Source organism: Myxocyprinus asiaticus, chromosome 12 (genome assembly GCF_019703515.2).
Source record: "Myxocyprinus asiaticus isolate MX2 ecotype Aquarium Trade chromosome 12, UBuf_Myxa_2, whole genome shotgun sequence".
Classification (NCBI taxonomy): domain Eukaryota; kingdom Metazoa; phylum Chordata; class Actinopteri; order Cypriniformes; family Catostomidae; genus Myxocyprinus; species Myxocyprinus asiaticus.
The window spans coordinates 3,710,330-3,734,674 of record NC_059355.1 but is presented as its reverse complement, the minus strand read 5'-3'; the positions used below and the strand labels follow the sequence as shown (position 1 = coordinate 3,734,674).

At 39.4% G+C, this 24,345-nt stretch overlaps 1 protein-coding gene across 5 annotated transcripts in view; it reads right to left on the bottom strand.

The window, feature by feature from the left end:
• The window catches only part of LOC127449668 (plakophilin-4-like), a 50,961-nt gene extending 32,238 nt beyond the window's left edge, over window positions 1–18,723 (bottom strand). For 2 of the 5 annotated variants that reach the window (XM_051713223.1, XM_051713225.1), the window contains exons 1-5: window positions 18,520–18,722; window positions 12,160–12,290; window positions 9,038–9,150; window positions 3,593–3,627; window positions 721–837 (exon numbers count right to left, since the gene is read on the bottom strand). In XM_051713223.1, coding sequence (XP_051569183.1) covers window positions 721–837; window positions 3,593–3,627; window positions 9,038–9,150; window positions 12,160–12,285 — 391 coding nt within the window. In that variant the 5' untranslated portion in view covers window positions 12,286–12,290; window positions 18,520–18,722. Of the gene's footprint in view, window positions 1–714; window positions 838–3,592; window positions 3,628–9,037; window positions 9,151–12,159; window positions 12,291–18,519 lie in introns of all 5 variants that reach the window. The other 3 variants (XM_051713222.1, XM_051713224.1, XM_051713226.1) reach the window with 3 other exon arrangements.
• Window positions 18,724–24,345: the final 5,622 nt, after the last annotated feature.

Sequence of the window (24,345 nt, the reverse complement as noted above, 5' to 3'; positions counted from 1 at the left end):
CCAAAAATGAAAATTCTCTCATCATTTACTCACCCTCATGCCATCCCAGATGTGTATGACTTTCTTTCTTCAGCAGAACACAAAGTTTTTTAGAAGAATATCTCCTTACAATGCAAGTGAATGGTGATCAGAACTTTGTAGCTCCAAAAATCACATAAAGTAATCCATACGACTCCAGTGGTTAAATCCATATCTTCAGAAGTGTTATGATAGGTGTGTGGGTGAGAAACAGATCAAAATTTAAGTCCCTTTTTAACTCTAAATCTCTTTCACTTTTACATCTGAAAGTGAAAGTGGAAATTTATAGTAAAAAAGGACTTAAATATTGATCTGTTTCTCACCCACACACCTATCATAACACTTCTGAAGATATGGATTTAACCACTGGAGTCGTATGGATTACTTTTATGTTTCATTTATGTGATTTTTGGAGCTACAAAGGTCTGGTCACCATTCACTTGCATTGTATGGACCTACAGAGCTGAGATGTTCTTCTAAAACTCTTCATTTGTGTTTTGCTGAAAAAAAGAAAGTCACACACATCTAGGATGGCATGAGGGTGAGTAAATGATGAGAGAATTTTCATTTTTGGGTGAAATATCCCTTTAACACAGAATATTGCTTTAAGATATTTGCATGAGTATAACTGGTGAATAATAAATTACTCATATAGAGGTATCAAAAGGGGACAGTCTGGAGTGTCAATGAACGGACCCTCACTTTCACGTAGAGAGATCTGTTCCAGTTCAGGGGAGTAAAGTGACACCTGACCTCTGACCCCAAATGTAGGTGTTGGGCAACCATCTGACGGCTTAGACACACCTGCACCTGGGGATTCTGACGACCAAAGGGTTAACACAGTATGAGCAGGTTTAAGTATCTGTGGACAATTTCATGATAAAGCTACCTTTATACTTAGCTATGCTAACCAAACAAAAAACATCATGCATGGTGCTTTTTAGAGAAAAGATTGTTTAGGCAGGTTCAATAAAGTGCAACAGTAACCACCGCATCGGTTCCGGAAGCATGTTTCCCATTGATTTGCTCCATAGGGGTTAAAAGAAACTCTTCAATAGGGCTTTTCACGCTGCACTTAACCCCGGGTTATCTCCATTCTAAACCCCACTTTTAACCCCGGGTAAAGCAACTTTTCACACTTGTAATTTTGAAAGGGGGTTAGCACTGCTTTTTACCCGGGCTTATGAAACCCTGCTCCGGAGCAGGGTTAGCACTGCATTTGTGGGGTTAAGCCCACGTTGCGGTGCCAAAGGTAAACAGTGTGAAACGATGTAGTGTTTGAATGTTACAGAAAAGGGCTTTTCACAATTGAAATCGTTAACCCTGGGTTATTTCAAACACCGGGTAAACAGAATCCTGGGTATTCATGTTCTGATGTTTCACACAGTGCATTTGTAAACTCCAGGTTAATGTTCTTATTTGCATATTTGCGGTGTCGTTAACAATGATTGGTTGGATACAGCTTGCGACGGACACACAACCTGTCAATGGAGCTGCTCTGCTCATCTGTGAAATGTTGCCAAGCAAATCATCTCTGTTTGTCTTTCGTCTTGTCATTTTTATTTTTTTATCCCCTTTTCTCCCAATTTGGAATGCCCAATTCCCACTACTTGGTAGGTCCTCATGGTGGCGCAGTTACTCACCTCAATCCGGGTGGTGCAGGACAAGTCTCAGTTGCCTCCGCTTCTGAGACTGTCAATCCGTGCATTTTATCACGTGGCTCGTTGTGCATGACACCGCGGAGACTCACAGCATGTGGAGGCTTATGCAACTCTCCGAGATCCACGCACAACTTACCATGTGCCCCATTGAGAGCGAGAACCACTAATCATGACCACGAGGAGGTTACCCCATGTGACTGTACCCTTCCTAGCAACCGGGCCAATTTGGTTGCTTAGGAGACCTGGCTGGAGTCACTCAGCACACCCTGGATTCTAACTCGCGACTCCAGGGGTGATAGTCAGCGTCAATACTCGCTGAGCTACCCAGGCCCCTATCTTTTGTCTTCTTAAATACGCCAAAAAAACACAGAATACTGTCTCTTCATCACGGCAGTTATCGTGTTTGCCACCACTGTTTGAAACTTTACGGGTTTCATTCAGACGGAGAACAAATTAACAGTGCATGAAAGTTTCAGTGACTGTACAAAGCGCATGAATATTTAATGAGGTAAGTACTGAGGCTTTATATGATTGGTTGTCTGATGCTAAACAACTTTCTGAAACATTCTAACACCACATCGTTTCACACTGTATACCTTTAGCACCACAACACGGGGTTAACCCAGCAAATACGGGGCTAACCCTCCTCCAGAGCGGGATTTCATAACCCCGGGTAAAAAGCGGTGCAAACCCCCTTTCAAATATTACAAATGTGAAACATTGCTTTACCTGGGGTAAGCAGGGATTAGAATGAAGATAACCCGGGATTAAGTGCAGTGTGAAAAGCCCTAAAGTGTTTTAGCAACAGACAACCAAACATATAAAGCCTCAGTGCTTACCTAATTAAATATTCATGCACTGTACCGTCGCTGAAACTTTCACGCACTATTTACGTTCTCTGTCTGAGGGAATCCGGTAAAGTGTCAGTGGTGGCAAACGCGATAACTGCCATGATGAAGAGACAGTATTCTGTGTTTTCGTGGCATAAATCAGAAGACAAAAGACAAACAGATATGATTTGCCTGGCAACATTTCACAGAAGAGCAGAGCAGCTCCACTGACAGGTTGCGTGTCCAATCAGAGTTATCGACACCGCAAATATGCAAATAAGAACAATAACCCAGGGTTTATGAATGTACAGTGTGAAACATCAGAACATGAATACCCAGGATTAATTATTAATCCAGGACAAAGTATGAACAGTGTGAAACATGAAACATGATAACCCAGTATTCCATTTACCCGGTTTAGAATAACCCAGGGTTAATGATTTCAAGTGTGAAAAGCCCTAATAAAGAGTTCTAAGCCATGAACCAAACTAACCAGTTCTAAGATGAATAACAAATAAATTTAGTTTCAGTTTTTGTTTCAGTTTCAGTAAACTATAATAACTTGAGTAGTGACTACTGAGTCAGATTGCTGTTATAATAGCACCTTCTCTGATTGGTGGATCATGCCTTAGGCTTGTGGGTATTGTAGTACTTCATCGGGAACTGTGCACTCAAACATGCTTTTTTTAAAAAAAAAAAAAAGCTGTAATCACAGACTTTTTCACAGATATTTTTTTTAAAGCACATACCATCGCTTAACAACCTTGGAACTCAAGGTAGGTCTGTTGTTATGCTATTACAAAAAGACTACTCTATGGAGAATATAAATGGGATTTTTACTTCCAGAACTCATCTGTTGCACTATATTCACCAAATTTATAACAAATGTCCTCTGCAGAGAGCCTTGAATATAAAAACCAGACAGCTTAACCATCAAAGTAAACAGTCATCAGACTAGTGTTAGACTATGTGCCGTATTATATACATACATGACTGCAGTGCTGTCTAAAGTGTCACAGTTCTGCTTACTTGCAATAGAAAAGGGGAAAATAGCAAGCAGCAAGAAAAATAGAGAAACAATACCTGCAGATCTCCACAGCAGAGACTTCTCAGAAGAGCTGGAAAAATAAGAGAAAGCATGAGACTGGGGAGCACAAAGACACGCACACACACACAAACACATGGAGACACACATACATCTAATCTTCCATTAAATCAATGAAGAGCAAAAAGAACTGCTCCATTTGCCCGGGAAAAGTGAGGCATTACCAGAGGACATCAATCACATTGTTACAGTCCACTGACTGTTGCGTTCATCTCTCTGGCACAGATTTCAAAAGGCCTGTCCAGTTAATCACATGAAATTAACAGACTCATGCATTACTTACAGACACAGCTGGATAAGGGGTAGTAGGAGTAGAGATGGAAAACCGGTTCTAATTCAGATCCGGTTTCAGAACCCAATGATTTTCTTGACATTTGGTTCATTTAATGTCTGCATTCTCCTACCAATGCGGATGGAATACCATACTAAAAGCCTGACACGCAAACAAATGACTCTTATTAAAGCAATAGTTCACCCAAAAATGAAAATTCTCTCATCGTTTACTCACCCATATGCCATCCCAGATGTGTATGATTTTATTTCTTCTGCAGAATACAAATAATAATTTTTAGAAGAATATCTCAGCTCTGTAGGTCCATACAATGCAAGTGAATGGGTGCCAAAATTTCGAAGCTCCAAAAAGCACATAAAGGCATCATAAAAGTAATCCATACAACTCCAGTGTTCTAATCCATGTCTTCAGAAGTGATATGATAGGTGTGAGTGAGAAAGAGATCAATTTTTAAGTAATTTTTTGCTTGAAATTCTTCTCCCTGACCAGCAGGGGGCGATATGCAAGAATAATGTGAATCATCAAAAACACAAGAAGAAAAATATGAAAGTTATCTGTTTCTCATACACATCTGGGATGGCATGAGGGAGAGTAAATGATGAGAGAATTTTCATTTTTGGGTGAACTATCCCTTTAAATGGTTCTTTTTAATGAATCAGTCAATATGACTCAAATCAGTAGCTGACAAACTCTAGTCTACAGCGTCTCACTCACTCACTGTATCAGTCAGAGCGGTTGCTGATTTAGCATCTGGCTCACTCATTACAATGTAAGACATCATTTTAGAGACAGTAGCTTGCTCAACGCATTATCAGGAGTGCCAAAGAAAAAGGTAAACACAATTGAATTTGCAAGATGCAAAAATGTCTAATGGCAGATGGCTCTTGTCAGTAATTTGGCAGAGTGGGGTCAATAACAGGGTTATTGGGTAAGCAACATGTTGATTTCCTGTGTGATCACGTTGATTAGGAACTGTTTTCTTTTATTTTCTTTTGTTTTTATTACTTTTTTTGGATTTTCTCCTGTTTTCTCCCCAATTTGGAATGCCCAATTCCCAATAAGTCCTCATGGTGGCGTAGTGACTTGCCTCAATCCAGGTGGCAGAGGATGAACCTCAGTTGCCTCTGTGTCTGAGACTGTCAATCCACACATCTTATCATGTGGCTTGTTGAGTGTGTTACTGTAGAGACATAGCATGTGTTGAGGCTTCAAGCTATTCTCTGCAGCATCCATGCACAACTCACCCCACCAAGAGCGAGAACCACATTATAGTGACCACGAGGAGGTCAACCCAATGTGACTGTACCCACCCTAGCAATCGGGCCAAATGGTTGCTTAGGAAGCCTGGCTGGAGTCACTCAGCATGCCCTGGATTTGAACTCATGACTCCAGGTGTGGTAGTCAGCGTCTTTACTTGCTGAGCTACCCAGGCCCCACTGTTTTATTTCATTTGTTTATAATAACATATATAAATAAAATATATTAAATTGTATCATATAGCTAGGATCAATTATATGGTGCTTCTTCAAAAATTGTTCAGTGGAATCAGAAGCTGAATCAAAATTTTAAATTCCATATGATTCCCATTTTTAAGTAGGAGTCCAGGCTGGATAAACGACAGAATGTAGATGCCACCTTCTTAAAACAACACACAAACATCTGCTAATGCCTGCCACAGAACATTACTGTCTACAAGGAGGGGTCAAAGGTCATCGGCCATCAGGGTCCGGCGACAGCTGAGGGGGGTAGAGCGGGGACAGCAGGAATGCCATGTACAGAAAGGTTAAAGGTAATTGGCTGCAGGGGGCCACGCTGATAGCAAGAGTGCACACATGAGTCTTCTTTAAGGAAGAGGAAAAATGTCATGTACTGCGGCAAGACCCAACAGCACAGGCCATCTGAAAAAACAGAACGGACACTCCCTGACCCATGAGAGGAACAAACAGGGCAGCTTACATTTGCATACAGACACACAGAATTCGCTCTCACAAAGCGTGGGATAAATCGAAACTGTAAAGCAGGGTTTCCTTAATGTTTTAAAACATAAATGTATCAACTTAAATCAAAATTGAATACTTACATAATCTTATTAAAATAAGTTGTTTTAATTATTTCCAAATAACAACCAAATAACATGTGAAGATACATTAAACTGAATGAATAAGATGTGAAATTAATTATATTTAATTAAAAGCTTGCATTACTTAAAGGTATGTTTAGTAACTGTTTCCTTATTTAGAAAGTTTTACTCATAAAGAAATACATAATCATTTTGAAACACACACACACACACACACACACACACAGGTATCTATCTATCTATCTAATATAAACTCAGCAAAAAAAGAAATGTCCCTTTTTCAGGACACTGTATTTTAAAGATAATTTTGTAAAAATCTAAATAACTTCACAGATCTTTATTGTAAAGGGTTTAAACAATGTTTTCCATGCTTGTTCAATGAACCATAAACAATTAATGAACATGCACCTGTGGAATGGTTGTTAAGACACTAACAGCTTACAGAAGGTAGGCAATTAAGATCACAGTTATAAACACTTAGGACACTAAAGAGACCTTTCTACTGACTCTGAAAAACACCAAAAGAAAGATGCCCAGGGTCCCTGCTCATCTGCGTGAACGTGCCTTAGGCATGCTGCATGGAGGCATGAGGACTGCAGATGTGGCCAGGGCAATAAATTGCAATGTCCGTACTGTGAGACGCCTAAGACATCGCTACAGGGAGACAGGAAGGACAGCTGATTGTCCTCACAGTGGCAGACCACGTGTAACAACACCTGCACAGGATCGGTACATCCGAATATCACACCTGCGGGACAGGTACAGGATGGCAATAACAACTGCCCGAGTTACACCAGGAATGCACAATCCCTCCATCAGTGCTCAGACTGTCCGCAATAGGCTGAGAGAGGCTGGACTGAGGGATTGTAAGCCTGTTGTAAAGCAGGTCCTTACCAGACATCACCGGCAACAATGTCGCCTATGGGCACAAACCCACCTTCACTGGACCAGACAGGACTGGCAAAAAGTGCTCTTCACTGACAAGTCACGGTTTTGTCACACCAGGGGTGATGGTCGGACTCGTGTTTATCATTGAAGGAATGAGCGTTACACCGAGACCTGTACTCTGGAGCGGGATCGATTTGGAGGTGGAGGTTCCGTCATGGTCTGGGGCGGTGTGTCACAGCATCATCGGACTGAGCTTGTTGTAATTGTAGGCAATCTCAACCCTGTGCGTTACAGGGAAGATATCTTCCTCCCTCATGTGGTACCCTTCCTGCAGGCTCATCCTGACATGACCCTCCAGCATAACAATGCCACCAGCAATACTGCTTGTTCAGTACATGATTTCCTGCAAGACAGGAATGTCAGTGTTCTGCCATGGCCAACACAGAGCCCGGATCTTCGCCCCTTTGTTCAGGGACACATAATTCCATTTCTGTTAGTCACATGTTGAAAGTTGAAAGTTGTTGAATCTTTTTATGTTCATACAAATATTTACACATGTTAAGTTTGCTGAAAATAAAAGCAGTTGAAAGTGAGAGGACGTTTCTTTTTTTGCTGAGTTTATATATATATATATATATTCAGTATATATATGGGCTGTCATGTTATGAATCACATCATCAGTCAAATAATGTTATTGGACACTTTCACTCATTGATTAGATTATTTATGGCTGACTAGTGAATTCCTACAATGGCATAGGTAACTGAAAACTATTATGTTTGAATAATGCAACATCCACATATACTGTAAGTCCAAGACTACATATATAAAAAATCAGGGGTATTTTTATTCAATAATTGAAGTTATTGGGGTTCCGCTGACAAAAGGTTTGGGAACCGCTGTTGTCGAGAATTTTTGAAGCAAACATCTCTGATTTATCTGGAACACTGTTTCTGTCACATTCATTAAACGAAAACAAAATTCACAATACCCTAAAGCTTGAATGTGTTTACTGTAAAATGACAAACGTCCTCTCACATCCCATGAACGTTATTGCTCAGTGTGGAAAGAGAGACAGCAATTTGTCCATCCCTGCATTCTTTTCCTTCATACAGTGACACAGACCAAGAGAAACGAAGAACAACAAATGCTATGTTTCTCTATGTACTGTAAACAGATTACACACATACATTCGGATGTGTTGTTTACAGTATGTGTAGGCAGGGGCGTAGGAATGATTCGTAAAGTGGGCACATTATAAATCTCATTAGCCTCTCTTCACAAGTATGGCATGGTTTTAAATGCCATGGTTGCCACGGATACACTCATAACATTTGAAAGCTAAAACTAAACATTGCAGAAACATCAGCGATGTTCGCCCTAACTGATTTACTTAAAAGGTGGATGTCGGTAGGTAAATTGTGAGTGCAAACCATAAGCTGTTTGCCAGGTGTAAAAGGATAGACTGGTAGTAAAGATTTTTTTCCTTCACACAGTAGCCAAGTTAATTAAACATCTTTAAAATATAATGATTACCTCCCAAAAAGAGAAGGGCATTTAGTAATTTCATCACCACATATGATAAATTAAGGGAATATTTCACCCAAAATGAAAATCCTGTCATCATTTATTCACCCTCACATTATTCCAAACACACTTTTTTTTTCATCCGTGGAGCACAAAATATGTTTAGCAGAATGTCCAAGCTGCTTTTTCCCATTCAACAAAACTGCACGGTGATGCTCCAAAAAGGATGAAAAAGCACCATACAGTAAAAATAAAAGTAGTCCATACAACTCATGCATTATAATCCAAGTGTTCTGAAGCCATATTATAGCTTTGTGTGAGGAACATTCTCTACTACTGTGTCTACCAATAATATGTGGGCCACATAGAGCTGTTCAGGTTGCAGTCCAAAAACCCAGAAGAGGCCATGGGATCAAGAGACTTCAGAAAATTCTTGAAGGAACCCCTGGCGAATTAACCTCCCGGGTTCGCCTACAAATTGACATAATATCTAAACAGCTCTATACATAAAATAGTAATTTATGGGTATAAATCATTTATTTAAATCAGAACTCTAAAACTATATCATGCGCACAGAACACAGAGCACACACAGTGTTCTTTTTGAATCATACTGTTTTTCAGAGCTGTCCCTTACCTGTCACTCACAGCACCTGGAGACTCCGCCCCCAACCTGCATCGCTCCAGCTGATTGGCCACAATCTGTCTCTCTTCCTCAAGTTCTCTGGTTAGCCGTTCAAACTGAAGCTCCTTCAGAAAGACAGAAGGTACAAAAGAGTCACCGCTACTGCCTTTGACCATCAAAAGCAGAGCCATAATGTGCAGGCTGTCCACTATGAAAGAGCTATTCTATACAATTCATACCCATTTCCAATTAAGCCTTTCATTTCTCTTCAAAATCCATCGCCTTTAAATTAAATCTTTTTTCAACCTCCATCCTGTCACATTGCTCTTTGCCTCTGAGATTATGCCCTCTTCCTCTTCTCTTGTGCTGTCTCTGAAGCCTGTCTATGTGTGCATGTGTGTTTGTTTATAAGTGTGTGTGTGTGTGTGTGTGTGTGTGTGTGTGGAAGGCGAGAAGGCTGCACTGTTGGCCTGCCTCTCTCTGATACAGACAGACTCATTGATGCAGCTGCCCTTAAAGGAGACAGACACATAGAGAGCCAGACATTTCTGCAGCATTGGCTCAGTGTTTTGAGTAGAAATATCACTGTTGAATGAGTTCTTCATATGCAATTAAATGCAGCATCATAATATGTTAATAATAAGACTGATAGCACAATCAAAATGAAAATCCTTCATGTAAAGACCTCAAATGAAAAAAAAAAATCCAATTGAGTTTGATCCACATTTATTTATGTGAGAATTGAAACTTATTTGCAATACTGAAATTACATGCTTCATTACACGTTTGGCTGCAGTTTCCATGTGAAATGTCCAGCGGGGGGCGCCAAAACCGAGTGAAATGATGTTGTTATCAGACAAGGTTTTAAGGTACATTTTAAATGGAGGTTTTAATAAGTAAAACGTGCCTCCCTAACCTAAACCTTTACCCTAAACCTAACTAATAGTGTCTGAAAAGATAAATGAGAGTTTAACAAAACAGACATCCTTACCCTTAACACCTAACCATAACCTATAGTGTTTTAAAATGCAAAAAAAAAAAAAAAAAAAAAAAAAAAAAAAAAAAAACACATTCACTGAAGCAACTATGTCATTTCGTGTCACTTCTATGACACTTTCAATTTCATGCATCTTTAGCTGGAATTGAACTGCAGACGTTGAGTTCAAAGTCCAACACTCTATCAGGTGAACTACCAAGCAAGATAGAATTACAGGAATAAGTGTATACATGTAGGTGGGTCTGTAATACAAGTGTTAAAATGTATCGTTTTTCAAATCATGCGTTAAAGTAAAAGTGTTTTGATATCATAACATAGTGGCGGGTGAGTAATAGAGTGAAAAATATACATTTGTATAAAGTCATAATCAGCAACTGTACTCGTGATAGCACCTCTAGTGTTCATTTCACCAGGAAACTGCAGCAAAACGTACAAAGCAGCATGTAAAAGTTAGTTCGCAAAAATGTATATAGAGTAACGTTCATTCTATGAGAGCAGGTTGGAAATTTCCATCCAACTGAATGAGTTGGTGTAGATCTTACGTAATCTTTTAAATAGAAGAATAACTGCCATTTTAATCCTTTAAAACTACTTGCAAAATCGAATTCAGAATGATCACACTGTGAATTCGGCAACTAGATGTCGAAAGTTCAGCTGCTGAAATCAGTCTGTGCTTACCTTAATTCAAACGACTGTCCCCAGTGGCTGAAACAGGAAGTGTTGTTGAGTGTCCACAGAGTGGCACCAAAAGCAAGCTGTATATTTAGTTGTGAATTATTTAATACAGTCAACAGGAATGTATATTTTATTAACTCCTCTCCCTAACCAAAACCCCAATCATAAACCTAACCGTCGATGGAGTACACATGTAATTTTAGAGCGAAAATGCAACCTCCAAATGAGAAGCTACCATGATAGAATACATGTAAAGAACATGTAAACAGATTTTTTTTTTTTTTTTTCAGACAGCAGTTTTTAGAATGCAAATAAGCAGGACATTAGAAATGTGCAATCGGATTGAATTCCGATTTGGGGATGTAAATCTCTGTGTGAAAACACAATCATATTTTCATGATTGCCTTCCATTGTTACATTGCAACAAAAAGATTTTGAAGCACAAGGTCTGCTTTAAAATAGAGAGATTATATTTTAAAAGTATGGGAAATTTTCATTTCACTTCAAGCAGCCAGCCAATAACTCGAGGAGGTTGCAATTAATGTAGCCAATGAAAAGGAGAGATTATTGAATATTGTTCTCCAGATGAGATAAGTCAGGCAATGGCTATCTGCCTTGTGCCATGCTGTGAGCTACCAGCTGTACCAAGCCTCTGCTATTCAACCTATTGCTCTGAGTGACAATACTTGCCTATGTCCTGATTCTGTCCAAGAGAAGCACAAAGAAAAGACGAGACATGACCACACACATTTTTGCGCACACACAGACAAAGCAATGAAATCGATGCAGTTTTTTTTTGTTTTTGTTTTTGTGTCCTAATGAAACACGTTAGAGGAATATTTCACCAAAAAATGAAAATTCTTATGTCATTCCAAACCCATATGACTTTCTTTTGCAGTATATTTTTGCAAAATATTCTGGTCACTCTTTTCCATATAATGAAAATTAATGAGGACTGGCGCTATAAAAGTGGTCCAGAAAAGCAATTTGAGTGTTCTGAAAAAATACAATAGTGATTCATTTTGGGGTAAACTATCCCTTTAAGTCTGACAATGAGTCGGTCAGATGAATTTCAACAGAGATTCACAGTGTTATTGAATGATATCAATATTAACAAGATTTGTAATGATTAAGCTAACAGTTTAATGAGTAATTTTCATGACATTGAACTGTGAAACCGATTTGAAGGGCTAAGCATCAAAACCTGATGAGACAAACAGTCACTCGGTAAACGAACAGAAGGAACAAGGTTATCAGCTCTCATTCAGTGCAGACTGGATATTTGCATCCTCATAGCGAGCTTTTCCCACCCAACAATTAATAATGCAAATATGACTTTTGACTAATAAGCACTAAGTGGATTGAATACCTCTAACAACCTGTGCCACTCGTGTTTGTGCTGGTCTTCGGATTAAAACTAGTCTACAGCCAGACACTGACAGATGGAGATGGTTTGGTGTACCTGCTCTTTAACAGAGGCCAGCAGGTTGGTGGTAGTGGCATCAGTCGCCATGTTGTTGTTGTTGGATCTTTCCTCACCGCTCAGAACCTCCCCTTCCTCCACAGGGCTTTGCCTAGGAGTAGGCATTCCGCCTGCACACATGAACACACACAAACACAGTCATTAACACTCACTTGCAGTGACACTAATACACTATCACCTTGTCCAATATAACAACCACTCAATATCATACCATTAATTTATATATATCTTAAAGATCATCCAATTTATATTATGCAACTATTTTCAAGACCACACGACTGTCTACCACAAGAGTTGTTGAATTTAGTGGCAGACCAATATGGGTTTTTTAATGGCCGATGCCGATATCGGTATCTACGTCTGATGGCCGATATAATTAGACTAATGATAGCAAATACACTAAGACGTCCACAAAATAGGTGATTTCTATTTTACACAATATTTTCACAGGATTCACAAAAACAAATTAATAATAATAAAAATCATTATCAAAAATAACAGAAATCACAGTTGCACCATCTTTCATTTTTGACGGGAATGACAACGGGGCTGTGAGGAATAGGCTTATGGTCTCTCCAATGCACTCAAGAAATATTTTTGCCTATTTTTAAGATTTACACATTTCAATTTCATAACAAAATTCCATAAAATTTAGTCATCTTTAATAAAATGAAATAAAATAAAACCTAAATATTTTAAGTTTTATTAATTTTATTTAGTTAAACATTACACAATTCAATTAGATGGAATTTTGATATTGATTTAATATATATACTGTATATATATATATGGTGCGGACAGTTATTCCATGAACTAGCACTACCCCAGTTGCTTTTGCTGTTTGCTGCTTCTCCGTGTTTATATCCGTGTCTCCTGCTGAACGCATTTAGATGCGCACTACAATATGAAACAGCCTTTCTGTGGGCCCCCCTCCAGTCCAGCCCTCCCTCAAGTCTGGGCCCGTGACAAAAGTTCCGGTTGTCCCCCATTATCAGTGGCTCTGAGTGCATGCTATTGAAGAGACTGTAAGTCTATCCCTCACAGCCTTGTTCTCATTCATGTCAAAAATCAAATATGGTGGTACTGTGAATAAGGTCTTATGGCCAAATGAAAATTGCCAATCAATCGCTCTATCAATAGTTGAGTTCCTTAAAGGGATGGTTCACCCAAAAATGAAAATTCCCGCATCATTTACTCACCCTCATGATATCCCAGATGTGTGTGACTTTCTTCTTCACCAGAACACATCTGAAGAAAAATAGAAAAATATCTCAGCATAGTAGGTCCTTAAAATGCAAGTGGATGTTGATCAGGCTTGTGAAGCTCCAAAAAGAACAGACAGTCAGCATAAACGTCATCCATATGACTCCAGCGGTTAAATTAATGTCTTCTAAAGCGATACAATCGCTTTTGGTGCGAAAAAGTTCAATATTTAAGTACTTTTTAACTATAAACCATCGCTTCCGGTCAGCAGCATTATGTGCATTCACAAGAGCGTTGAGTTCAAGCGGTCTCTAGTGTGACGAATTCGTGTTGGCATGTTACAGACATAATCTCATGTTTTTCTCTCGGATGAGACATCCAGGATAAGCACACAAATGCACCACTGTGAGAAAACAAACAGATACAAATACAGATCTAAACTAAAACCAACAAAGCTTCTGTATATTGTTCATCCTGTACAAGTTCTCGCTTGAACATGCCAATGTGATTACGTCACGAGAGCACACTGCTGCTGACTGGAAACGATGATTTATAGTTAAAAAGTAGTTAAATATTGATACTTTTTCGCAACAAAAGCGATCGTATCGCTTTAGAAGACATTAATTTAACTGCTGGAGTCGTATGGATGACGTTTATAATGACTGTCTGTGATTTTTAGAGCTTCATAAGTCTGATCACCATCCACTTGCATTTTAAGGACCTGCTGAGCTGAGATATTTTTCTATTTTTCTTCAAATGTGTTCTGGTGAAGAAAGAAAGTCACACACATCTGGGATATCATGAGGGTGAGTAAATGATGAGAGAATTTTCATTTTTGGGTGAACTATCCCTTTAAAGTTAACATGAAAAGGCATTCAGAACCCCTTTAACTTCCGTAATGTGACATATTTTGAAGTAACATTGAATATGCAATGTATTGGCAGTTACATTTTGATTAAAGATAAAGGCAAACATTTTTTTTCTTTGGAACAACATGTACTGAGGAATCATGCACAATAAGACCAAGAATGTATATTAAGAAAGTACAGTATAGGGACAGTGGGAAAATTGAAGTATGTAATTTATTTTCTACCAGCGTCATTAAATGTTACTACTAATATAATGACTATCTTCAAATAGGTTTCCTGAACTCTTCCCCTGTCTTTCATTGGTCATTCAAATAGATGAACCTGCCCTAAACAATATGTCAGGTTGGGCGGAATGCTCAATCAAGCAGAGCAAAGTTTTGAGAGAACCACAGAGTCACAGTGTTAACACTTTTCAGGGGAATCAACCTACGAATGGCTTACTTATAGTTGTCTCTGCACATTAAACTGAGATAGTAGAAAGTATTTTAATATCAAATTACACACATCACTTTTGTCGATTGTGATGGTGTTTCAAGAAAACTGCATAGAAATCTCAGGCCATATCGCTGAGATTCTGTTAGAATGGTGCATAAAGCCTGGAATCAGAGTTCTTGGCAGCAGTATGGCTGGGCAACAAGGGATGTATTCCAACATTTGTTCCAGCATCCCAGCATGCAACAGCATGACAAGACAACCTGTTCCCTTCCCAATACCCTCCCCCAATCCACAGCAAAAATAGCCTGATCAGCAGATGCACTCTGTTCCTCTTACTGGATTACTTTAGTGTCTTTAAGATAGAACGAAGAGTCTAATTCATATCTTAACTAGCTGCATTTCTATGCAATAGTAGAAAATCCAAATAACAGAAAGTGGTATTTTGAAGATTGGCCTTTTGATATGAATGTTATGGAGTACTAAGATGCACATACAGCACTTGTGCACTGTAAAAAGTGGTAATCTGTGACAAGCAGGTGACAATACCATGGTTGTATGGCAGTGAAGCATCAGTATAGAATACTGATGTATTGCTGTCTTTGATGATGATGATGATGATGACCCTAAGGATCTATTTGTACTTGATTTTTATTTCTAACCCCTAAAAAATACTTGTCAGGTGAATTTAGTCATATTAAATAACATTTTGACTTTTTGAATAGAACCAGTTAATGTCTGACACATATTCAAACCGAACATCTTAAAGGATAAGTGTGTAATTCTTGCACCAATAGAATTGGCCAAATGGAAAATTTGCAAAAAGCAACTTTTTCCTGAAGGTTTCCTGAACCCTCATTTGCCATTGGTCAAAAACAGAAAGTCCAGCCCCAAATCAGTGCCATTGGTTGAGCCAATGTTACACTAGTACTGTAGGCTCAAAAAAACAGTGTAGCCTAATGTTTTGAAAGCATCACAGAGCCACATTGTGGACATGTTTCAGGGAATTTAAAGGGTTAGTTTACTTACAAATGAAAATTCTCTCATCATTTTCTCACCCTCATGCCATCCCAGATGTGTATGACTTTCTTTCTTCTGCAGAACACAAGCAAATAAACATTTTTGAAGAATACCTCAGCTCTGTAAGTCCATACAATGCAAGTGAATGCATTTAAAAGGCAGCATAAAATTAATCCATACGACTCCAGTGATTAAATCTATATCTTCAGAAGCAATATGATAGGTGTTGGTGAGAAACAGATCAAAATGTAAGTCCTTTTTTTAATATAAATCTTCACTTTCACTTTTACATTCTTCCTTTATGGCGAGTCGCATTCTTTGTGCACATTGCCACCTACTGGTCAGGGCTGGGAAATGGAGGAGATTTATAGTAAAAAAAAGACTTAAATATTGATCTGTTTCTCACTCACACCTATCATATCGCTTCAGAAGATATGGATTTAAACACTGGAGTCATATGGATTACTTTATGCTGCCTTTTTTTGCTTTTTGGAGCTTCAAAGTTCTGGTTACCATTCACTTGCATTGTATGGATCAAAAGAGATATTCTTCTAAAAATCTCAGTATGTGTTCTCCAGAAGAAAGTCATACACATCTGGGATGAAATGAGGGTGAGTAGCCTAAATGATGAGAGAATTTTCTTTTTGGTTGAACTATCCCTTTAACCTACAAATGGCTTCCTTATAGTTTCATAGTCTCTGCTTTTAAATTGGGATAGAAGAAGTAAAATCGAGAAAGAAAAAAAATACACACCTTTAAAGGTATGGCAACATCTTAAGAATGTCCAGGCACTCCATATATACACACACATACGTACTGTATGTGCAATAACCATAAAACACTTACCATCCATACATAAATCAATTATTTAAAGCCGACAAACTTTGTAAATGGTAGTAACTCGCTGTGCTGGCATTCATAAGAATGAAATCTAAAAATCCTCTTAAAAAGCCCCACCCACCTTCACACTGGATTTACCAAGACTCCACTGTCAGAGTACAGGCCTTAAAGGAATATTCCGGGTTCAATAGTGAAGCTCTATCGACAGCATTTGTAACATAATGTTGATTTCCACACACACACAAAAAAATCTCTTCCCTCCTTTAATTCAAAAAAAGCAAAACACGAGGTTACAGTGAGGCACTTACAATTGAAGTGAAGGGGGCCAATTTTTAAAGGGTTTATAAAGGTAGAAATCAGAAACTCATAATTGTATAAATACACTTAACATTAATTGCTCTATATAAACATATGTATTATTTAAACTGTAAAGTTGTTTAAATCATCATTTTTATGGATGTTTTAGGGTCATCATGGCAACAAATTTGCAAAATTGGATATACTGTAACTTTCCACAGAAAAGGTTACCAAGAGTTGTTTTTTTCACATTAAAACCATGTTAATATGCATCTTGTGGCTATACATTTGAAAAAGCATTTTAGTATTTTAACGTTTACAGATTGGCCCCATTCACTTCCACTGTAACCAAGATTTTTGCCTTTTTTAAAGAAATAGAGGAACAAGTCTAAATGAATTTTTGTGGTAATCAACATTATGCCACAAATACGTCAATTGAGCTTAAACCCGGAATATTCCTTTAAAAACAGCAGAGGAGAGGCATGTAACACAAGCAGGCCATCCTATTTGCAGTGATGACCAAGAAACAGTAATAGATTGTTCCTTATGGGAGTCATCTGACAGTGTGTACCACCACATAGAAAGATCATTCTCTCACCTTTAATGGAGTAATCTAACAGCAAAATTTTGGCTCCGAGTCAATTTTACACATACAAATACATACATGAAACACCCTGAGATGCTTTACCAGTCCAAACAACATGCCAATAGTGTAAAGACAGCTCAGTCTCCAAGGAACACGTCTGCTGCATGACGATGATGATGCATTGTCCCCACAATCTTTACATACTGTAACTGTGGACTGCTCAAAGCGAATCACCGCACAGCAGTAATTACATGGTGCACAGCAGCAAACATGCATTCATTCTAAACTCTGGTCAATATGATGAGGTAGCTGAAACTGCAACCACACTGCCCTTACAGTGAAAGACGTGCTTCTTCTTGATACTGTCGAACTCAAATTATTGGAGCAGGAGTAGAGAGCAAGGACAGAGATGCTCAATTATGCATCATGAAAAGTGTCTTGTAAGTGGTCCAGCATGGGTCCCAGTGACAGCATCTACCAGTCCACGTAATGGAGACCAGCCTACTTCACGGGCTATGGGTTACTAGGCTTCAGGATGCCATCTACAATTTTAATTACATCTAATGCAACATGCAATGTTCTGCCATAGGTTAATATATGATGAACAGATGGACCAAATGCATCATGCAGTCAGTGTTCAGAGGGACAGATGATGGATCAGAGATGATGATGATGAGGAGGAGGATGATAGGTGTAGGTATGTCGATTAGAGGTGGAGGTGACACTACACCTGCTCAAGTTATCAGCGGTATGCATAGATCAAGGCCATCAGTCCAATTACACAAGAATAACTGTAAGACAAATACATATTTTCTGCACAGTTAGCCACTGCAATGAAGAAAACAAAAGACATATGGAGAAAAATAAGGGTTAAAGCATGCACAACACATCGACTGAAAAGCAAACTGTTCTCCGTGCATCAAGACTATTATAGCACAGTGTTTGAAATGACTGATTGAGCGATGCACGAGATCTACCGATTAATGACAAGCCGCGAAATGTTCGCGCGATGCAGCGCTGAATTCTCGCCGCCAGCGCGCGCCAGATGTTAGCAACGCTCCATTGGAGCTGCGCGAAATCAGCAACACTTACCGCAACACCGCCGAAACACTGATTACTCCTGGCGACCGATATATCCATTTGAGATAAAATTATAGGATGACATCATTTCCAGAACTGCTTTTATGCGATGAACGGGCGGCTCCGGCTTGGTCTCGCGCGCTTCCATGGGCAAGAGGGTCAGAGCGCGTGACGTAGACGCTCCACATAGAGAGATGCTGTTTCAGGGCATTTAAATGCGTTGCCATGAATTATGCGAATGCATGGGGTTCCAATAGAAGATAATGAAAACAGGTAACAGAGAGAGAGAGAGAGAGAGAGAGAGAGAGAGAGAGAGAGAGAGAACAACCCCAGTTTTGTCACAAGCTTTAATTGTGCCCTAAATCAGTGGTTCTCAACCTTTTTGACCCCAAGGCCCCCCACTGTCCAAGACAATATTTGAAGGCCCCCTCGCCCGAAACTAGACGTGTCTGATTAAAATAATTAATCATGGATTATTTTTCATTCTAGAAGTTTCAGAAAGAGTCTGTTAATAATTTGTAGGCATACATCTTTTTAAGTTGAATTATTTTAATTATTTGAATATTTCTTATTCTAAATTCATTTTTTTTTAAGTCCCCTTGGACGTGTGCTGAGGCCCTCTAGTGGGTCCCAGGCCCCCTGGTTGAGAACCACTGCTCTAAATGGACATGTCAAGACTTCAGCGTGTAGGGTGCCTACAAATTCATTACTTTTGCATTGGTTGAAAATATATTTGAGTGTTCTATTTGGGTAAAACAAAGCCCAACTTTGTAACTTTGGTGAAGACTTCTCTGTGCAACATAAATATTTTGTGAGAACATGTGATAATAAATCAGTGATTTCTTGAAGGGGTTTTCAGCCATTAGGCAACATTGCCATCGTGTGGTTAAAATGACTGCTTCCTGTGGGAGTGACCTAACTGCCCCTGTCATGTTTCTCTGGCCAATCGAATTCAAGAAAGACTGTAATTTTCTAAATGTTAGCACAATGTGTACAGATTTATCTGTAATTAATTAAGCAAACACAGAATTAGCAATTAGACTTTTAAACAACTAGCATTAAACCAGAAGAAATGATCAGAATAAATACTACACACATTACAATGTAATAACTATTTATTAAGGTGTAATAACTGAGGTGCACACAGTATTTTTTTCTCACATTTGAAAAATAAGTTTATAATGTACACTCACATGAGATGAAGACTCCAGTCATATCAGCAGGCTAGCCTAATAAAAGCTGTTTTATTTTACATGGAGCAGGCCACGGGGGTGGACGTATTTTACATTTAAAATTTTATTTAATTTTATTTCAATTTGTTATCTGTTGTGAGTTTTCACTCTATAACTATTAGTTTAACGTTAGTTCAGTTTTAGGTTTTTAATTGCTTTTTAATTTCATTTTAGTTTTCGTTGATTGTGTGTGTGTGTGTGTGTGTGTGTGTGTGTGTGTGCGTGCGTGCGTGCGTGCGTGCGTGCGCGTGCGGGTTTGGGTGGTTTACGAGGACATTTTTTTAGGTTACAAACTGGTAATTACAAGGGTATTATGCTATAAATGTGGTTTATGAGGACATTTCTAGTGTCCCCATAATTCAAATCACTTAAACATACTAAACAATGTTTTTTTGAAAATGTAAAAATGCAGAAAGTCTTTTGTGAGGGTTAGGTTTAGGGGTAGGGTTAGGGTTAGGGGATATAATCTATAGTTCGTACAATATAAAAATCATTATGTCTATGGAGAGTCCTCATAATGATAGCTGCACCAACATGTGTGTAATAATAATAATAATAATAATTCCTTACATTTATATAGCGCATATCTAGGCACTCAAAGCACTTTACATAGCATAGGGGGAATCTCCTCAACCACCACCTGTGTGCAGCATCCACCTGGATGATGCGACGGCAGCCATAGTGCGCCAGAACGCCCACCACACACTAGCTATTGGTGGAGAGGAGAGTAGAGTGATGTAGCCAGTTAAGGTTTGAAATTATTAAGGGGCCATGATAGATAAGGGCCAATGGGGGGAATTTGGCCAGGACACCAGGGTTACACCCCTACTCTTTATAAGAAGTGCCCTGGGATTTTTAATGACCACAGAGAGTCAGGAACTCGGTTTAACATCTCATCCTAAACACGCTTTTTTACAGTATAGTGTCCCCATCAATGTGTGTGTGTGTGTGTGTGTGTGTGTGTGTGTGTGTGTGTGTATTTATAGTATTTTTATTTTATTTGTTATACTGATATGATTTAAATATGTTTAAAGCCATCAAATGTCTCGGGTCTGTATAGTATTTTCACTTGTATTTCCATGTTTAGTGAAGGCGGGTAGTGAAGGTTTCAAACTTTTATGTAATAAACATTATATATATTAAAAAAAGCAATCTAAAATGTAATTTGTAGTCATTTTTTTTATTTATTGACTTTTGAAATTATGAAAATCTGGTTTAGTTTAGTTTTTCCAATTACTTGTACGTATGTTATTATTTATTTATATTTCAGTAAAAAAAAAAAAAAGAAAATTAATAATAATAATAATTTAGCTTTTGTAATTCATTGACTCACCCTTCGTGATTTGCTTTATGCAAATTAATTATTTTTTAGGTACCATGCAAATAACTCTGTAACACTTTACAATAAGGTTCCATTCATTAACATTAGTTGATGCATTAGGTATCATGAACTAGCAAATGAACAATTTATATTTGCAGCATTTCTTAATCTTTGTTAATGTTTGTTAATAAAAATACAATTGTTCATTGTTATTTCATGTTACTTCGTAGTGCATCAACTAATGTAAACATATACAACTTTTGTTTTTAAAAATGAATTTAGTACTTGTTAAAATTAACATTGACTAAGATTAATAAATACTGTAAAAGTACTGTTCATTGTTAATGTTAACTAATTTTGTTAACTAATGTTAACAAATGGAAGCTTTTTTAAAGTGTTTCCAATAAATCATACAAGTTGTGTAAAAGTGATTCAGGTGTATTCGGTTTTGCTTATCAACTGGTACAACAGCAAAAAAAAAAAAAAAAGAGCTTTAGCTTTAGCTTTAGGTTACTCATGTAACCCTGGTTCTCTGATAACAGGAGTGAGGTATCTTACTATAGGACCTGCCTCAGGGCATGACCAACCCTGGAACCACCAATAACACCACGTTAGTCGACAGACCAATCACAGCAGTGATAAGGGAATCCCACCTCCCTATTTAAGACACTGCCATAGGTCCCTTCTTCATTCTCAGCAAATCTCTTCTCCGTGCAACTTCAAGGAGGAAAGTGTGGTGAGATACCTCGTTCCTGTTATCAGATAACCGGGTTCTCTTTCTAAAGTTCTAAAGTTCTCCTTCTAAGGTTCGTTCAGTATCTCACTATGGGACATAGCCAACTCCTGTATTGCAGATATGCTGTCTGAAGCAGACCAGTCAACTGACCCATAGTGTCCATTATACAAGAACCCAATCAAACTCTCAAAGAATGGATGGGGGAAACATAAGCACACTTGTGCTTTCAATGTGTTTTTGTACACAATGGCAGACTGACCACCCACACCAAGAACTGAATGAGCCAACGACGGCTCTGTAACATCTAGTCTATAAAACTGAAAATAAGTGTGAGGCAAGGCCTAACTCGCTGCCGAACAAATGTCCTGGACTGAAACGGCCCTTACAGCTAAGCGCAGTGTCGATTATCTAAGGCACAAAGGCTGGATTCGTTTTAAGCGTCACTCTCGACAAATCCACAGCAAAGAGCATATGAGAGTGATGGACCGACAAAGCATGGAGTTCACTGACTCGCTTCACGGTCATCAGAGCCATTTACAAAGCTCCCTTTAGCAAAAGCAGCTTCAATTCTATACTTACAACTGGCTCAAAGGGGTACAAAATACGTCCGCCACTGACCATAAAAATGGAACACTGTGTCTGTGTGCACACCACTGCTCAAACACACCCAATTTCCAAATGTACACGGAATGCATTGAGGCAACCCTTTCATTCTGAATCATTTCAATTACCCTTGGGGTTAAACCCATGAAGCTCAAATAAAGACCCGTTTACACCTGGTATTAAGATGCGTTTTTGGTGATCACAAAAACCACATATGCATGTGGTCAAAAACACATATGACTGCATTACATTTGATGTGTAAACACTAATCCATCCTGAATGCATCCTGGCAACATTGAAGTGCCACACCTCACCTGTCAAAGTGCAAGAGTTGTTTTATCTCTGTCAGCCACAGTTTCCCCATCCAGTTAGGGGCGATCAGTATGACTGAGTGGCTGCATTCTCTTACTCTTCTTAGAGTACTGAAATAGTAGACTCAGTGGTGGAAACGCATAAAGTAGCGCTTAAAGTGGTGGAAACGCATAAAGTTTGGCCATGGATGTGGCTTTATACTTTCTGAGGTGTCAGTTGAAGGACCGCAAAACAAGAATGGGGCGAAGACCTGCCCCTCTCTTGGGAATGATGAAATACCTGGAGGTGAAGAGAAGAGGCTATTTATTCCTCCAAAATCTGAGCTGATTCCCCCTCCGCTGTTGTCACTAATACACTGTTGAACAGTGGAGGTTTTACAGCAAATTGCAGTAGATAACCCAGTTTTATTGTTGATAAAATCCAGGGGTGAACTGCACATGCACGCCAACTCTCTGCGTGAGAAGTGAGCGGTCCGCTGCAGATTTCACTTGATGATGGTGTTGCGGCACCATCTAGTTTTCACACAGTGCTATGCCCTCGGCCCATTGCTAGATGCACATAGAAGTGTTTTATTTTTTCACTGACTTGCTTTAGTCCAAACTGTCCTCCTCTCTCTTTTCTGCCCCCTCGGGTTGAGAGGGGAGATACAAACTGAGAGCCACTGGGGGATCTGGTGCCAACACTCCCATTAAACTCCTTTTGCATGAACTGTGCAACACACAGTTTGGCCTGGTTTGGCTTCTAAACCCAGACTGCTCACCTCTGACAGGGGCTTGGAATCCCAAATGCGTCTGTTAAGGGGCTCGAGCATCAACTTTCCGGGGAAGGTAGGTTTCAAAAGCCACATCATCCTTATTCCACTGCTGGCACATTGTGAACATCGTGGCCCGAAAAGGGCTTTCGGCTCCACTGGGGCATCCAAGAAGTCTGCCTTCTCCCTCTCTGACAAACCAAGACAAACCCAGCCACAGTGCCCGCTCGACTACGACAGCGAGACCCAAACTGTGGCCGCAGCTCTGGACTGCCCCCTTTGATCTATGGAGGCTGAGATCCGCAATAAAGCAGATATTCTCCCTCAAAGCCGTGTCTGGTGCTACCGTGTCAATTTGCCTTCCCATCTCCTCCATCAGCTCAGCTTGATAAGCTGTGAGGAGCGAGATGGCATTAAGAGCCCTCAGTGCTGGAATGAGCTGCTTAAATGGGATGTCACTGGATGGCAGCCGTCTACCAACATACAGATCCCTCTCTGTACCCTGGCTCGCCTGCTGTTACGTCCATTAAATGGAGAGCTTGGCTGCGGCCATCTGCACATTAGAGGGGGACTCATCTAATACGCTGCCTAGTCGGGAAAGAGGATTAGCAGGGAGAATGGCGTCCTCCTCATCCTCCTCCCCATCGTCCTCCAAAAGACGATTGTCGTCATCATCCTCCTCCTCTTCCTCTTCTCTTACCTCCACCAAAGGGGCTGATTCAAACAGGGGAGGATGGCCATGAGAGACTTTATCCATCAGATCCCCCCAGCTGTGCCATTTCTGAGGCTGGGAAGAAGATTCTTTCTCCACAGACAATGGAGAAAAACAGGGATCCCCATTATTTGCGGCCACGCTCCCCACCCTCCTCTCCAAAATGCGTAA